At 36.3% G+C, this 18,251-nt stretch overlaps 2 protein-coding genes across 2 annotated transcripts in view; both read left to right on the forward strand.

The window, feature by feature from the left end:
• The window catches only part of LOC107549423 (ATP-binding cassette sub-family B member 6, mitochondrial-like), a 14,787-nt gene extending 4,980 nt beyond the window's left edge, over positions 1-9,807 (forward strand). Inside the window, exons 3-15 of the mRNA XM_016230491.1 lie at positions 249-341; positions 430-622; positions 888-1,009; positions 2,392-2,501; positions 2,642-2,707; positions 2,851-2,976; positions 3,449-3,511; positions 4,058-4,162; positions 4,315-4,489; positions 6,252-6,364; positions 7,428-7,522; positions 7,663-7,731; positions 8,481-9,807. Coding sequence (XP_016085977.1) covers positions 249-341; positions 430-622; positions 888-1,009; positions 2,392-2,501; positions 2,642-2,707; positions 2,851-2,976; positions 3,449-3,511; positions 4,058-4,162; positions 4,315-4,489; positions 6,252-6,364; positions 7,428-7,522; positions 7,663-7,731; positions 8,481-8,640 — 1,490 coding nt within the window. The 3' untranslated portion in view covers positions 8,641-9,807. The remainder of the gene's footprint in view (positions 1-248; positions 342-429; positions 623-887; positions 1,010-2,391; positions 2,502-2,641; positions 2,708-2,850; positions 2,977-3,448; positions 3,512-4,057; positions 4,163-4,314; positions 4,490-6,251; positions 6,365-7,427; positions 7,523-7,662; positions 7,732-8,480) is intronic.
• A 1,993-nt stretch (positions 9,808-11,800) lies between these two features.
• On the forward strand, positions 11,801-18,245 carry LOC107549439 (protein CNPPD1-like). The gene is made up of 8 exons (XM_016230507.1): positions 11,801-12,148; positions 14,251-14,353; positions 15,025-15,106; positions 15,213-15,333; positions 15,451-15,579; positions 15,730-15,791; positions 16,068-16,185; positions 16,674-18,245. The coding sequence occupies exons 1-8, from the start codon at positions 12,086-12,088 to the stop codon at positions 17,292-17,294; spliced, it is 1,299 nt and encodes a 432-aa protein (XP_016085993.1). The 5' UTR covers positions 11,801-12,085; the 3' UTR covers positions 17,295-18,245.
• The last annotated feature ends 6 nt before the right edge of the window (positions 18,246-18,251 follow it).

Consider the following 18,251-nt stretch of genomic DNA (forward strand, 5'->3'; position numbering starts at 1 on the left):
TACCAGTATGTGTGTTCCCTGGGATTTGAACCCACTACCTTTTGCGCTGCTGATGCAATACTCTACCACTGAGCCACAGGAACACACTTGACTGGTGATTTTTATGAAAAGTAATTATCAAAGTTTGATCAAATGTTGTTTAAAGGTTTTTACATGATTTGTTACATTTAGTTACCCTTTTGCAGATTTGGAGACTTTGTAAAATTGATTATTAATCATGCTAACACATTGATTTCCTCCGATCACAGTGAACCAGCTGACAGATGGGAGCTCTTGGAAGACTCTGGCAACTACAGTATGTGTTTACGGACTCCTGAAGTTCCTGCAGGGAGGTGGAGCTGGTGAGGGAACATCTCCTCATTTAAGGATATCTTTGAATATTCTTTAGAATCTGACCACAATCTGATCTTCATTTGTTTCCGTCTGCAGGTGCGTCTGGGTTTGTGAGTAACATGCGTTCGTTCTTGTGGATTCGAGTGCAGCAGTACACTAACCGCATGGTCCAGGTGCGTCTCTTTGCTCATCTGCACTCTCTGTCTCTGCGCTGGCACCTGGGTCGCCGCACAGGGGACGTCCTGAGAAGCATCGACAGAGGAACCTCATCTATCAACAACCTGCTGAGGTGAGAGCTAAAAAAAATGTTTTAAAATTAACATTAGCTTTTATATTATACTGCATCTTGATACCAGAGACCTTCTTACCTCAAGCGGTTTGCATTTAAATGCAAGTATAAACAAGGTCAACTAGGTCTGTGTGCAATGTTAATCTTGGATGCATTAGCATGCATGCATATAAAACTTAAGAGCCGATAGTATGCTTTCGCGGTAAAAGTGATCTCAGTTTGTATGATCTTTAAATATATATTTTTTTTGTTTTTTTTCCAACAGCTACATCGTGTTCAGCATCTTCCCCACTATTGCTGACATTGTCATCGCCATTGTATATTTCATATCCAATTTTAATGCCTGGTTTGGCCTCATAGTCTTCGTTTGCATGACCCTCTACCTCAGTAAGTATTTAACAATGGTCATTTCTAAATGTGAATACATGAACACACGCATTGCTGAAGATGCTGTAGTTGCTTCTTTTCTGGTTTCTTTTCATGTGGGATTGGTTTTAGTATAACTCCATTACTTAAAGTAATTATTTATTTATTAATATAACCAAAGGTCTTGTATGTTGAGTTTTGTTCAAAACATTTAACACTTAAATTTTAAGTTAAACTTGAATACCTTGTCTAACTGGTTCAGGTGTGTAACTGGAGGTTAGGATAATGTCTAAATTGAATACTGCTTGAATGCTACTGTGCAGAATAAAGCAATAAGCCCCAAGAAGTCGTGGTTTACAGTGAATTTATAACAGCTAAGGGGCATTGTTATAAATTCACTGTAAACCACGGCTTCATGGGGCTTATTGCTTTTATAAAACGGTTATTCCATGTACATAGTAAGGATTCACAAAATAAAACAGAGCAAATAAAGTGTAATGATATTAACAAAAACATTCAATCCACCGATCAATGTAGTTCCTCAGAATCAGTTGTGGTTGCAACAAAGTGGTTATCGAGCAACACACAAACGTAAACAAAGGTGTATGTTTGTAGAGTAATTTACAACAGCTTCAAACGGGGCTCAGCCAATCAGAATCAAGGACCGGAACGATCCGTTTTATAACATGATGCAATATACTGCCTTCTGTAAGTGTAGTATATGAACCAGAATGCAGCATGCAAACATTTATGCTATATTTATGTCACGCCAGTGTTGTTATTGTTAACTAAAATTAAAAGTATTAAAAATAATGTTCAGGTAATTGAAATAAACCAAAATAATAATGATAAAATATGAATATTTTATTCAAAACTGAAAAAACGTAATTAAAAAATTTGAAATGTTGCCTTCACAACTAAAGGACTAAAATAAAAAAATAAAAATAAAGCTAAATAGATGTCAAAAAAGGATATGAAAAATATTCAAATGACATAAGCACATAACAAATTACTAAAAAAATGAACAAAATTACAGTGAAAACTTAAAATATAATATAAAAGCTAATATTAAAACAAAAATATTAAATAATGCTAAAATATCAGTCAATGTACCTCATTATGCCGCTTCTTTAATTCTGCAATTGGTCTCTCTTTTGATTTTGTTAATAAAAATTGTTATTTTGAAACTGCAGTTGATATTACTTCACAATTAACTCACAAAATGTGAAAGTTATACTGCATACTGCACAAATAGTGTGTACGGTAGTTCTGACCATACCTAGACTCTGCAGGATTGTTTTTGATTCTTTCGTCTCAGGAGTCACTAATGAAAGAAGAATGGAAATACATAGATTATAGCATTTGATTTATTGATTAATTGTTGTTATCTGTGTCTCTGTCAGCTCTCACTATTGTAATCACTGAATGGAGAACGAAATACAGACGTGATATGAACACACAAGATAACAATGCCAAATCAAAAGCTGTGGACTCTTTATTGAACTTTGAGACGGTATGGCTTTGCTTTGTTTAACTAAGGCATCAGAATGCGTGTTATAAAAAAATATGCAATATGTAGTATTGTGAAATGCAATATAATGCACATAATAAAGCATTGCATATGCTGTGATTGAATTATGATATTGTCAACAGGTGAAATATTACAATGCAGAGGTTTATGAAGTAAGACGCTTTGAGGATGCTATCATGAAATATCAGGTAAAACATTTTTTAAAAGTTTTTAGTCTGCGATCCATACAGCATTTGTTATATTTCATCTGTATTTGATTTGAAATGAATTTAATGTTGAAGAGCTCACTGTAATATATATAATAATAAATGCCACTTTTTCTTTTGCTTAGGTATCGGAGTGGAAGACCAACGCCTCTCTGGCGTTCTTAAATCAAACGCAGAACCTCATCATCGGTTTGGGTCTTTTGACTGGATCTCTGCTTTGTGCGTACTTCGTGACAGAGGGAAAGTTTCAGGTATGAACAGTCAGGACACCTCAGATATCAGACCATTGGCTGTTAATTCTGAAGCCACCAAATAAGCTATGGTTTATAGCAGAAACATGTGAATGTTGCTTCATAAACAGTCTACAGCTTGGCTAATCTAATACATAACTTCATTTCAGAGGTTCTCAACCAGGGATTTATGAGATTGTGATTGTCATATTTCCACTCCAGACTGAGGTTTTAATATTGTTTATATGCCAGAGTTCACTGTCAGAGTTTACTTTATCTAAAGCATATTTTATTTGATTGTGGTGGTTTTAATGGCTTGAGAACATTTTTATTCTGGTAGTGAGATCAAATGTGTAACAAACAAGCCAATACAGAATTTAATTATATATATATATATTTATTTTATTATTATTAGAAAATTCGGGGAAATAAGCAAATAAGCACAAATAAGCAATATTCATTCAGCTTTTATTTCATATGATGTGGATATTTTTGCAGCAAGGAGATTCTAAAAGATGTCTCTTTTACCGTACTTCCCGGTCAAATAGTTGCACTTGTAAGTCTATTCTATTCTCCTTAATAAACATTTCTTATTATCAATGTTGAAAACAGTTGTGCTGCTTAATATTTTTGTGCAAACTATGATATACTACACTCTAAAAAATGCTGGGTCAAAACAACCCAATTGCTGGGTTTGCCCCTATTTTACCCAACACTGGGTTGTATTTAACCCAGCATTTTTAAGAGTGTACCATTTAAAAGTTTGGGTAAGTAAGATTTTTTTTAAATGCATAAAGATATTAATACTTTTATTTAGTAAAGATGGATTAAATTGATCAAAAGTGACAGTAAAGACATTTATAATGTTGCAAAATACTTTTTATTTAATGGGTGTTTTTTTATTTTATATTCATAAAATAATCCTGAGAAAATATTGCAATTTCCACAAAAATGTTAAGCAGCAAACACTGATAATAATAAGAACCATTATTAATAATTGAGCACCAAATCAGCATGATAGAATGAAGAAATCTGAATTATTCCAAACTTTTGTCCTCTAGTGTATGTGTAACCACTTTAGGATTGTTTTGGTTTATTTCAGGTTGGACAGTCTGGATCAGGAAAGAGCACCATCATTCGTCTGATTTTCCGTTTTTATGACGTTCAGGGAGGGTGTATAAAGATAGACGACCAAGACATCTCAAAGGTGAAGCTGTCGTTGATACAAACACAGAAGGGCACCCAATCATTCCCTTTAAAATCCTGTCTCAATGAATTGAATTCCTGTATTTTATGTTTCACATTTGTTTTGCACTAAATCTGGTAAGCTCTTAATTCATTCGTCTGGTTGTGTCTCAGGTGAAGCAGTCCTCTCTACGCGCTCATATTGGCGTCGTCCCTCAGGATACCGTCCTGTTTAATGACAACATTCGAGACAACATCCGCTATGGCCGAGTTACTGCTACTGACCAGGAGGTGGAGGAGGCTGCGACTGCCGCTGACATCCACGACAAAATCATAACCTTCCCGGATGGTGAGAACCATTTCATTGTACACAAAATTCCACAACTTTTCGGCATTGAAAGCATAATTAAACGGTAGAAAATTCATATAAAATGTGATAAGATTATTTTAGATCATCGCAATGGACAGAGCATTTCATTCAGTTTTTGTATGCCACAGAGTTCTTATACACTCTTAAAAATAAAGGTGCTTCAAAAGGTTCTTGAAGCGATGCCATAGAAGAACCATTTTTGGTTCCATGAAAAACCATTCAGTCAAAGTTTCTTTAAAGAACCGTCTCTTTCTTACCTTTTTATAATCTGAAGAACCTTCTTTCGCCACAAAGAACCTTTTGTGATACAGAACGGTTCTTTAGATGTTAAAGGTTCTTTATGGAACCATTTAGTCAAAAAGGTTCTTCTATGGCATCGTGAAGCACCTTTATTTTACAGTCTACAGTGAAACATCACAATGGACGATGACATCATGGTATACTCAACTGCAGAAGCACGGACGGACCATAGACTGTATAAAAACATGGACGTAGTGTCCGTGACGTCACCCGTAGGTTTCTGAAGAGCAGTTTTGAAGCTCAAAGTGGGCGGAGCCGGCCATCGCCAACTTGGCAGCGCATCACTCCCAAATAATCGAAAATGGGCCAAGAGGCAGGAGCTGGTTGCTGAAACCATGCCCACCTAGCTCGATGGCGGTGACAGCAGCGGCAATCCACCTGTCACTCAAGTGGCCACGTCCTTAATTATGCAGAACTTTAAGGCTTAAAATAATTAAACGGATGAGTTCTAAAAAAAAATCACCCCCCTCCCAGTTGTCATGAAGGGCAAAATTAGCTATATAGACCAAAACCACTTTTTGTACCAGGCTGTAAAAAAAAATTTTCAGCTGTAAAGTTGGGCATTTTAACATGGGGAGTCTATGGGACTGACTCCCTTTTGGAGCCAGCCTCTAGCAGCCAGTCGATGAATTGCAGTTTTAGTCACTTCCGTGTTGGTTTCACGAGAGAGACGGGAAGGTTGGGACGGATGAGCTCGACACATGTGCAGTGTCAACTACTTAACTCGCTCTGTCACAACATTCACCTCGCGCCTGCTCTCGTCCCGGCTCAACATCATGATGTCTGTTAGCCATCGGCGATGGGCGATGGCATTGTCTATTGGCCCAACCCTAATTATAAATAACTAAAACCATAAAAAAAACATTTGAAATAAAAAACATACTTCAAATAAAAGAAAAGTTTTTTTTCTCTTTGCTAAGGCAACATTTCTCATTTTAACTTAATGTACTAAAATAAGTAATAAAATAAAATGAATAAAAACTATTTACTGTAGACACATTTTAAAAAGACAAAAAGTAATGAAATGGCAAAAACATACAACTAAATTACTAAAACTTTAACTAAAATTCAAATGAATATTAATAAAAACTAAAAAAATTTTAGTTGTTAAAAAAGGTGCGCTCATTCAAAACGGTTGCATTCGATCCTTCTGGCTGTGCTGATTTAAATCTAGCGGTTCTGTCAGCAGAGTTTACACGTCACGTTTTGGTAACGGTACGGTTCACTTGGAACCTGAACCGAGGTGGTTCTAAAAAAAGTACCAGGTACTGTACCCAGTGGAAACCCCCCCAAAAGTGAACCATACCGAGCCATACCGTGCCGTACCATGCAGTGGAAAAGCGCCATTAGTGATACTAAAATAACACTAGTATGCCATCCATTTTGAGACTGTATAATATTTAGATTATAGCTGATATTCCTAATTGATATTTATTTGCAGGCTATGACACTCAGGTGGGTGAGAGGGGGCTAAAGTTGAGCGGAGGAGAGAAGCAGAGAGTCGCCATCGCTCGCACCATCCTCAAAGCGCCACAAATCATCCTCCTCGATGAGGTACAACATCACCAGTGCATTACGGGAGAATGCGTAGACAATGAGGGAATTATCCCAGTTTTGCCTGGTGTTTTTATAATTTCTTGTTGAAGTTGTTGAATTGCTTTAGCAAGTTTTGGTAATGCTGTGGAATTACACCACTGTTCATGAGTTGAAAGATTTTTAAGAAATTAACATTTTTATTGAGCAATGATGCATTAAATTGATCAAAAGTTACAGTGAATACATTCATAATGTTACAAAAGATAAATGCTGAAAAAAAAATGAATGCTGTTCTTTTGAACTTTGAAAAAATGTCAGTTTCCATAAAAATATAAGCCATCGCTCGCACCATCCTCAAAGCGCCACAAATCATCCTCCTCGATGAGGTACAACATCACCAGTGCATTACGGGAGAATGCGTAGACAATGAGGGAATTATCCCAGTTTTGCCTGGTGTTTTTATAATTTCTTGTTGAAGTTGTTGAATTGCTTTAGCAAGTTTTGGTAATGCTGTGGAATTACACCACTGTTCATGAGTTGAAAGATTTTTAAGAAATTAACATTTTTATTGAGCAATGATGCATTAAATTGATCAAAAGTTACAGTGAATACATTCATAATGTTACAAAAGATAAATGCTGAAAAAAAAATGAATGCTGTTCTTTTGAACTTTGAAAAAATGTCAGTTTCCATAAAGATATTAAGCAGCACAACTGTTTTATAAAAGTTATATTAAATTGTAATATTTCACAATATTACTGTTTTCACTTTATTTTTCTTCAATTAAAGGCAGATTTGATTAGCGAAATAGCAAAACTTCTTTCAAAAACATCAAAAAATCTTACTCCAAAATTTTGAACAGTAGTGCAATGCAGTAAAATCACAGTCTGTTAGAACATACTTGAAGTTTAATATGCAGTGAAGGATTTGGGGCTAATGAAATTTCAGTGAGCAGAGCTTCTCAGCTATACTGGACAGAAATAGAAAATAAGTAACCAATTGTCTTGTTGTGATTTCTGATTGACGAGATTTCAAAGTACTTCTTTCTTCATTGACTCATTTACTCATCCTCTATCCATAGGCCACATCTTCTCTAGACACACAGACTGAGCGAAATATTCAGGCCTCACTGGCTAAAGTCTGCACCAACAGAACCACCATTGTGGTGGCACACAGGTAAGCACACCATTAAATTAATTGAGAGATGTTTTCACTCAAATCATCTTCCATTGATTATTATAGTGATAAAACAAGTCATGAAACTAGAATACAGAATTTCTTATTGTATAACACCATCATTGACGTGCATATTATAGATTGTCGACTGTCATTGGAGCCGATGTGATTCTTGTACTTCGTGATGGACAGATTGTGGAGAGAGGAAGGTGAGTTTATTTACTGGTATACTGAACGCAAATTCATATGGGTTAATACATGAACTATGCTGTTTAAAGGGGTCATATGATGCTGCTAAAAAGAACATTATGTTGTGTATTTGGTGTAATGAAATTTGGTTTAAGGTTCAAAAAACACATTCTTTTCCACATACTGTACATTATTGTTTCTCCTCTATGCCCCGCCTTTCTGAAATGCGTCGATTTTTACAAAGCTCATCGGTCTGAAAAAGCGAGGTGTGCTCTGATTGGCCAGCTATCCAGTGCGTTGTGATTGGCCGAATTCCTCAAGCGTGTGATGGAAATGTTATGTCTCTTACCATATTGTGATGCCTGCGGCAACCACATGTGACGAACCCGGGCTGGACTCCGCTTCGTCCACGGTGAAAGCCGATCCGGCGATCGACAGCTGAAGTTGAAGTATTTCCTCAGCAACCAGCACAGATCAGCTCCAGGCATGAAGTTACGCCTTTCTTTGCGTGAACATTTGGGCGGCGTTATGCAAATCTTCCCAGTTAATGAGGTAGATATGTGGGGGCGTGTTAGAACGAGCCGTTTTAGGTAGGCGTGGCTGACTCTGAACTTTTATAAAGAATATTTCTTTGGATTTGAGACTTTAGGCTTTGCAACTTTACAGATCTTCTTTATGCACCAAGAGCTTGTAACACTCCAAAGAGAAAGGAAAAATTGAAATCGCATCATATGACCCCTTTAAAGTCCAGTATTATTGTTTGTGGTAGGCATGAAGAGCTGTTGGCGAAGGGAGGCCTGTACTCTGACATGTGGCTGAAACAGCAGCAGGCGCAGGATTCAGACTCGGCCTCTGACACGGAGACGAAAGACAGGAAATCTGAGAAACTACAGCCACAAACATCCACTGCAGGACACAAGGAACATTAGACACTTGGGACATGCAATCAGACCTGGTTTTGTGTGTATTTTAAGCTCGTCCAATGCAGTTTTGACATGTTAGATGATAATTATTCAATATCATATTATGTTTTTGCCAGTTCTTAAAAGTGGCCCATATTGCCTTAGGATTTATTTATTTATTTATTTATTTAAGTCTAATTTTATATTTCTTTGCAATTACTTCCCTCTCTTTTCCCTCAAAGTGCATTTATATCGCTAATTAATATGGCCATAAATGAGAGAGTAATAAGACTGACAGAGGTGTTACTGTGCATTATATGCTCTGACAATGATGGCTCCTTTCACTACTATAACTTCATTATGCTGAATGTACAATGGGTTTATTTTATTTAAGTCATTTAAGTGGATTTTCTCCGGTTGCATTGGTTCTCTGATGCTTCCGATTTGCTGTTGTTGGTAATCGAGAACATTTGAAAACTGCTTGTAGTTGTAAAAATGATCTACACCAGAACAAATTGTAATTGAATTTAGTTTGAAAGTAAATAATTATATTTCTGGTGCCATTGTGTAACAGTAAATACTGATATATGAATTTCTATAAAGACTAAGATTATGTTTAAATTTAGGATTAAGTTATAGGCAGAGGGGGAAAAAATATTTTTGTCAATTTTAATATTAATTTCTGACATATGTGCACATTTTTACTTTCTTTATGATCATGTGTGTGTTTTAAGATCATTTTCTTATGCTGTATATGTGGAGTGCTAGTTATTGCGTAGATGCAATAGATTTCTGTACTGTACAACTTCAGTTCAACTAAAGGGACACAGGGCTCATTTTATAGGACTGACACTAAACTCAGGGGACAAGGTTGAAATGAGCCATTGGGATGTGTAATTGTTCACTCATGTGTACATTTCTTGACAAATAAGCTTTTTAGTACATTTGTATTGACTATTTAAAGAACGGGTTGATTAGTAGGCCTAGTGACTGTCAGAATTTGCCTTGGATAAAATAACTCCGTGGTAAGATGGATAAAGTCAGATTTTTTGTATGTAATTTACTGTACAGTAAAGACAAGATGGGCATATGTTTATATTAATATGATCTGATCTTTCTGATTGTTGATCACATTGTTCTGTGCGTAAAATATTGTGTGTACATTAAAATACTATACATATTCCCTTTAGCTTACATTTTGTTTAGAAATAAAAATCTGTAAAATAATAATAACAATATTTTGTTTATTACTATTGTTATATTGCTATTATATTTTATTATGGATCATCAGTGCTGATCATATAGACTCATGTGCAGCATTTTGTGATTAGTCTGTACTTATATCTGTATCCTGTATAATGAATGACAATGTAAAGAATTGTGTAGTAAAACTATTATAATAATAAATAAAATATAACCATTATTGTATAATTGTGTGTGTGTGTATATATATATATACAGTATATATTATGGAACGATTTTCCGGACAATTTTCAAATAGAATAGCAATAATAAAACTATTATTTGGGTCATCATAAGTAATAAACAGAGGGCACCTACCAGTGTGTGCATTTTATAGAACATTTTAAACATTTATTCATAAATACAGAACCTTTAGGCAATTTTATTGGTAATTAATTAAGGGATAATCAATGGTTTGCCATGCATTAAAGGATTTTAAATGCACGACATGGAGGCCAAGATCCACCCGATGCGAAGGTAATGTTAATGTGTTTGTTCTTGGCAGAATAGATCTGCTACACTGCTGCTGCAGTAGAGCAAGTACAAGACGTGTTAGTTGTTACTGCCAATATGCTAGACATGCTGCTGTGAGTATGTAGGAAATACTGCTGCTGCACATATAATATGAAATAACCCCCATCATGTATAACATACATAAAATTACCTATAAAATAAATTAATTAGCATTATCCATGGTAGCAATTAACATTACATTCGCATCGGGCGGTTCTTGGCCTCCACGTCTTGCATTTAAAATCCTTTAATGCACGGCAAACCGTTGATTATCCCTTACATGTATACTGAGAGCTAAACTCTCCCAGAGTTGTCATGACAGAACTGTGTTAATTAATTCCCTTAAGTCAAATTGCAGTAACTTAATGTAAATTGTCTAATTAACTTTGGAATTTGGGCAGTTGGTGTTTAGTTCCCAGCCTGCTTTGCATAGGACTGGACAAGGAAAATAAATATTGAAAATAAGTTTTATTTTATGTTTTGTATTTTTAGTGAAGGGAAAGAAATTTCGTGTTTAATGCTGTTATGTTTGACATTTAAAAGAACTTCTGTTATGTTGAAGTTTGTGGTTATATCATTGTGCTGGTGGTTTGGTTGTTAGTGGCTACATTAGATAAATACTAATATTTTACATGTTTATTATGCCAAATAACTTATAGGCTAGAATGTGTTATGTAAGCTGGTGAATTTTTCTTGAAAAATATATATAGGCTATTAAAACAGTTTATTATTATAAATAATAATAATAATAAAATAATTGGATTAATTGGTTCAAGGGCCACAAATTCAGATAGTTGGAGCAATTTACTATTTTGGAATAATCAACTTTCAAAAATGTGTAACAATTTCATCATAAGTAGCCTAACTCAAAAAGATTGATGCAAAATCTTTTTTTTTTTTTTTTAGAGCCAACCCATTTTTTAGAGTGCATGCTGCTGGTATGTGTGCAGAGTAAAACTTAAAGTGCTTCTACTGACTAATGTTTGTTTACTGCTGTAAATTAAATCACTTGATGAATATTGAATAGGTTACGTGATTGGACTCAGATGAAGTCAAGTTCATGAAGATTTCGCCAGGTAAACTAGCACTGTCATACTGATTAAGATTCTAGATCAGTATGGCAGTGCCATTTACCTAGAGTCTAGAAAATAGCTTCCTCTAGGGGGCGCCTGACGGCCAAAAAGACAAATCCTCTCCTGAATCTCATTCAAATGTTTTTGTGTGTTATTTGGATATATTTACACACTAAACATATAATCGTTTAAATCTATAGTTTTTTTCTATTTATGGGACGTAATTGGCATATAAATAAAAAATCTGCTTGTGAAATTTCAAATAAAGCTATTTTAAAAACGCACTAGATTTATCATAAACTACTGCGATGGGTCAATACAAAACAGCGGTGAGAAAAGTAGCATATACCACATTGGAGTGGTGTTCCGTGATACTGGGGAATTGTAACAGCACTGAATAAAAATGCACGGGGGTTAGTTAAGATATAAAACTATGTATTTATTAAAAAAATAACACACATTTACAATAACCACATTTACGCTCTTAGTCTAAACTCTACGCAACTGAGCAGCAACTGAGCACACTGTCTTGCGTAACTGTGGTTCTGAATTCGTCGCAACGCAGCTTGCACGGCAGAGAGAGGACGCCTTCCTTCGGCCTTTCTGTGTTTTCAGTCCTTTTAAATTAATGCTGGAAGCCCAAAATGGATTTTGGGGATTTATTTGACGAGCGGACGTTCACCTTTTCTGACTTTCAGGAGTTTACGGTCAGTATCTGGGGTGTTTTTGTTCTAGGGGCGGGTTGTTTTGGCGGGTGACAGAAACTCACGGGAAACTGACTTGTGTAAAAACTTTAAATACGTTTCAACGTCTTCTTTCATATAAAGCCCAGAATGGTAGACTAGAAGAAAAGAACCATTCTTAAATACAGCAAATATCTGCTTTATTTCCATCTGTAAGACAGTAACTATTTGTTGTGAGTATCCGTTTAGTTCGAGGCTTCCTCAGAGGCCCAGTGTTTGGGTGTGATAGGAAAAGCACAGATGTTAAGTTTAGGCCTGTCGCGATAATCAATATATCGACTTATCGCGCAATATATGTGCATGACCTCAATAATTTTTGGTGAAGCAATATATCGCCCATTACATTTACTTAAAAATTAATGTTACTATGTTTTGTAACGTTACATTCCACTTGCGCCTGTGTCTTTTGCAGCTTCTCGTACATAACGCGATGTAGTCATGAGGTGCTAGTTCAAATTTAAAAAAATGCTTCTACAAAAAAAAGTTTCATCTGCAGATATGATCTTGTTTATGGATATGTGCCTTTGTTGCGTACGGACATCTGACTGCTAAGTAGTGATTGTGTTTTTCAGCAATAGTGTGCACCCTTAAAGGGGTCATATGATGCGATTTCAAGTTTTCCTTTCTCTTTGGAGTGTTACAAGCTGATTGTGCATAGATAAGATCCCTGAAGTTGCAAAGACTAAAGTCTCAAAACCAAAGAGATATTCTTTATCAATATTAAGACTCTGCCACGCCCCCCTAAAACGGCTCGTTCTAACACGCCCCCACATATCTACCTCACTATGTGGAAATATTTGCATAATGCGCCCAAATATGCACGCAAAGAAAGAAGGCGGGGTTTCAGGAACAGCAGTTAGTGTTGAAGCAGCATGTCAGGGAGACGCTGTGTGTTTCTAGGCAAAAGCACTTTATTTGGCCTTCCGAAAGTAGATGCATTTAGGACATTTTTAGATCATTTACAACAGAACAGCAATGCATTTTATGGACGACCGTTTCGTGAACCTAGGAGAGGAGGTAATTCTGACTTTGCTATGACAATCTGGCGCTTCTGAATCAGCTACTGTTTTGTTATTAGTTTAAGTATTTGCTATTGACTGTTCAAATGCGGAGGTTTGCGCATTGTGTGTGTGTGTGAGAGAGAGAGAGAGAGAGAGAGAGAGACAGGGTCACATCACAGTGGAGTCAGCTGTCTTAACCGTGACTTGTGTACTGCAAACACATACCAGCTTCATCACGGTGTCTGTCACGCGACTCTGTTCCCCTTTCGGGCTTGAACTGATGGTAAAACTAATGACATTATTTACTGTCTTTACATTTATTTTGAAAGATGAAGCTCGCGATTATGGTAAGGGGCGTTACATTTCCGATGAGTGCTTGCAGTGTTCGGCCAATCACAATGCACTGAGTCAGCTGGCCAATCAGAGCAGACTGCGCTTGTCGGAAGGAGGGACTTTGTAGAAAACGAAGTGTTTGAGAGAGGCGGGGCATATAGGACCTACAATAATGTACATTATTTGAAAAAGAATGTGTTTTTTGAACATTAAAGCATGTTAACATATTCTGTTACACCAAAGACACAAAATAATGATCTTTAAAAAAGCATCATATGACCCCTTCAATTTACAGCGAAAAGAAGGTCAGGGAAAAATCTCCATACAAGTTCTTTGTGCATTTTTCTTTTTTTCTACTTGTTACTTTGCACTTTTTGTTAGAAAATGTTTATTTACTATTTATTCAGCTTTTTAAGGTATCTAATGTATTGATACTTAATTTCCATGATCTAAATATTCTCGAAATTAACAGTTTGTTGTCATTTGGAAGTGTGTAGGCCTTCTTGCATTATTATGCTGTTACATTATGATTATATATATTCAGTGGCATAAAATGGTCTTTAAAATGACAATAATATTGCTTAACGCAATTATTTCTGGGGCAATATATCGCACAACAAAAAGTTGTTTATTGTGACAGGCCTAAGTTGTATTAATATATCTCCTTAAAAATAAAAATGAAGGCATTTGACATTTAAACCATGAAACGTTGTGTTCTGTAATCATGATCAGTTTCTGCCTGGACATGAGCAGTGGTCAGAGAGAGTGAGGAAACGACTGTATTATGGTCTTGATTCTGACAGCCCGTTGGATGCTCTATCATGTCCCATGACAGGTGAGTCAACTAGTAAAACTACTGCCGGCGTCAGTGGTTGTTGTTGCAATGCCATTTATTGAGTTATCGTGACCTAACTCCTTGTTTTGTCTCCCGTACTTACAAGGATTTTTTTTTAAAAAAACCTACAATTTTGGATTGGACCATTAGTGCAATTTTTTTTATCTTTTGTTACATTTTATTTTAAAATATTTTAATAAAAAAATGTAATAATTATGTGCACGTTATTTAAGTATGCAAGCTATTGCAGTTTTTTTTATTATGACTTAATTATTAATACTGATATTTACAATGATTAGAATTTAAAATCTAAAATGAAAGAACTGGATAAACATTGTATTCAAACTATTGCAATTAAGTTGCTTTAATTACAAATGATTTATTATTAATAATGGAATCGTTTTATTATGGCTTAATTATTTAAACTTCTATTTACATTTATTAGAAATTAGTTTAAAGTCTAAAATTAAATACCGGGGAAACATGTTGCTCATATTAACATTTGGTCATAGCATAAAAATGTTTTTAGGTCAAGCAAAGTTTCTATATCAAAGCATTCCTAGATAGGGCTGTGTTTGGGTAGATATTTTTTTTTATCTTATTCTATTAACAGGACAGTTTATTTGTGTTTTACAGTACTGCTAGATCACTCATCATTGTATTTCCTCTAGATATTGCTGTGGAACTGCTCCAGAAATCTGCCCCAAGTCCCATAAGGAAACTCCACAAGAAGTACGCTGCACACATGGCCAGGTAGGATCACATTATATCTTTGATTTTGAAATTTAATCTCATTATAATAAATAGTGTAGGATACATTTTCACTGGATCAACATTTGAATCCTTTTTTGTGTTTCAGGGAAGCATGTATATCTCCCTGCGCTATGATGTTGGCCTTGATATACATTGAAAGACTGCGACACAGAAACCCCGAATACCTGCAACAGATCTCATCCTCAGACCTCTTTTTGATATCCATGGTATGCACATCCAAGTATTCATTTTTTGTAGTCAGTTTGCTATTTTAGTCAGTTTCAATGATATGATGATCTACCATTGAGAGTCTAATTTCTCTGAATTTCTCATGTTATCTCCAGATGGTTGCCAGTAAATATTTGTATGATGAAGGAGAAGAGGAGGAGGTTTTCAACGATGAATGGGGCACTGCGGCCAAGCTGGATGTTCAGACTGTCAACACTTTGGAGATTAACTTCCTCAACGCGATTGTAAGCGTGACTCTCCACCTTTCCAAAGAACTATGGCCATTTACAGTAGTTCGACTTGTTTTGTCCTTTTATACAATACTGGACTGTTGCATTACTGGTTGTGAGTTTTCTATCGAAATTGATATGAAACAAGATCTTTCACATTTACAGGACTGGAACCTCTTCACCGAGCCCAGTGACTTCTTTAAAGTTCTCAGTCAGGTGGAAAGCAGGTTGGTTAACATTCAGTACTGTATCCTAACAGTACATCTCAAACTATACGGAGTTATACATTCTTCTTTTCAAAAGATCAAAGACGATTTTTAATGACATGATCTGTTTTAATAGCTTATAAGTATTTGTCTTGGATTAGTTGGATTAGCAGATGTTTCTGTTTCATGTGAGTCATGTGACAAAGTTCAAGTCCTTCACACATGCTCAGTTTGTTGTTTGGTTATAATGTTCAAGTATATATAAAAAAAAAAAATCAATGGGCTTTGTCCTTGTAGCATTGCGGAGCGACAAGGTATAAAGCGAGGGTGGTTCACCTACACGGATCTCTGTGTCCTGTTGGAGCAAACCAATTGGAGGGAAGCACTATCAGCTATCTACCAGCACTTTACCAAGGTGAATAATCACAGCTAAACATGCATGAGCTCCTAAATACAGTAGGAGCTCATACAAGTTTCATAAAGTAGCCCACATGACATGCATGAGTCGCCTACAACACACACACATACTTTAACAGGTTTACTGTGCTGCACAAGTTGAACAATATTATGATTTTTATATATCAATATGACTATAAAATAATAAGTAAAAATGTTTTATAGTCAAATTGATATAATCCCATGTAGTCAAAGCTCAATGTCTTGAGCTTTACTTTAAAATCATAGAAAGAAAAAAAAACAGCAGGAAACCCTTTAAGCCTCTGTTTTTTTTCACAGCAGCTAGTTTCACAAGTTTTAGAAGATGGTTGATACATGTTGCATTCCCAAATGCATATTATAAGCCACGCTTTCCAATTTTAATAATTGCACTTAGCCATATTGCGATTTTAGTTAATCATGCAATGCTATCTTTAACCAGTTGTTGTGTTTTTGCCTTCCCTTCAGATTACCTGTATGTTGGGTCTCCTGTACTTGACTAGCGTAGCCAGTCTCATCGCTTCTTCTGCCGTCATCCAGCAGCTCGGCTGTCTTCCCAATACCAGCTACACTTACCTGGAGCCGATGAAGCACACATCCATTCATACACCAGCACTTCTCCCTGAGCTCTTGCCGGACACGCAGCAGCCAACCTCAAACCTCCATTGCTGCAGCCTGACCAACGTTAGCTTGAAGCTGTGGCCCAGTGTTGTTGTGCCAGATCAGCAGGGTTCTACCTCTTCGTCATATCCGAACATGGTGCTTTGTCTCTGGGGCTCCATCGTCTCTGCTGTTTCCAACTCAAACCCCTCGTTGGATATTCAGCCACAAGACTGTGTGGTATCAGAAGTGATCTGTCACACGGGTGGTTTCCCCCGATGCACAATAGCTCGCAATGGCTCGGCGCTTCTTACCTCTCCATGGCATGCTCGTCTCTCAGCACTTTGGCTTGGGTTAGCTCCGTTTAGTGAAGACCTGATATTTTCGGACCCCCATCTTAGCTCCATGCCACCATTTCAAAGACACCCATGTTGCCAAGAGACGACTTTGCCATTTGGGAAATCACCATCTCTTCTGATGCCTGGCTAGATGAGTAAAATAAAACCAGCAGAGTTTACATTACATACACAGTCAACTCCCTTGATTTTCCTTAATGTTGTATACGAACCAGCCATATGGATTGGTTATAACTGGGTTGTGGTGAGATATCAGTATGTCGGGGAGAAGGTTGTAAGGACGTTTATTACAAAAGTGGCATATGCTGATTGACCGTTTGAGTTTTGATGCGCGTGCTAATGCAGTATGAATGAACAGGCTTTCTTTTCTTTCTCTTTCCGGTTGGGTTAGTTTGGTTGGTTTTAGCTGTTACGTGAAACCTCCAAGGCATCCAAGCAAAAATAATGGTAAGTAGTTACATAAGTTAACAAAAGGGTCTGCTGTTATGCGCAGAAGTGTGTGTTCTTGTTTTGAATAGTTTGCCTGGCGTTGCGCTACATGGCGTTGTCCTGAGGAGAACTGTATTGTTTTAAAGTTCCTTCCTGCGAAAGCCTTTATTTTCAAGTTGGGGAAATAGTTTGAATTTAAGCCTGGTTTTGTTCACTTGGGTTCAAAGAGGAAGGGTGGAAGGAAAGCAAAAAGGGATGTCAGTTATGCAATTTAGTTAGATATTCTTCAGATTTGTAATGGTCAGATTGGTTGATGCCATTCCTCATCCACAAAGCATTCATCATAGATCGCTTTAGTTAAGCGTTCGAAGTAACAGTCCTCAATATTTTGATATCCTAAAGTACTGGAATTGCAGAACAGACTAATTTAATAGAGTTGGGTTCATTGCTTGACTTTGTTAATGTGTTTAATTTATGTTCTTTAAACAATGTAATTGAATAAATGGTATGTTATTAAGACTTGGAGATAAAAGCACCCTTTAATACCTGATTTAGTGACTTCTTACATATCCACCATTATAGGTTAATAACTTCTAAAGTCTGTTAACTATTTCCTGTCCCAATTTTGTACATTTTGTATAGAAATGATGAAAGAACGTAC

The sequence above is a fragment of the Sinocyclocheilus grahami genome, unplaced genomic scaffold (genome assembly GCF_001515645.1).
Source record: "Sinocyclocheilus grahami isolate Dianchi unplaced genomic scaffold, SAMN03320097.WGS_v1.1 scaffold372.1, whole genome shotgun sequence".
Lineage (NCBI taxonomy): Eukaryota > Metazoa > Chordata > Actinopteri > Cypriniformes > Cyprinidae > Sinocyclocheilus > Sinocyclocheilus grahami.

What these genes read in the sequence shown, in the direction of transcription:
- LOC107549439 (XM_016230507.1), top strand. Translation starts at nt 12,086, where the DNA reads ATGGATTTTGGGGATTTATTTGACGAGCGGACGTTCACCTTTTCTGAC. An exon ending in CTGACTTTCAGGAGTTTACG is followed by an intron (nt 12,149 to 14,250) that starts GTCAGTATCTGG and finishes AATCATGATCAG; the next exon opens with TTTCTGCCTGGACATGAGCA. An exon ending in CTCAGTCAGGTGGAAAGCAG is followed by an intron (nt 15,792 to 16,067) that starts GTTGGTTAACAT and finishes TTGTCCTTGTAG; the next exon opens with CATTGCGGAGCGACAAGGTA.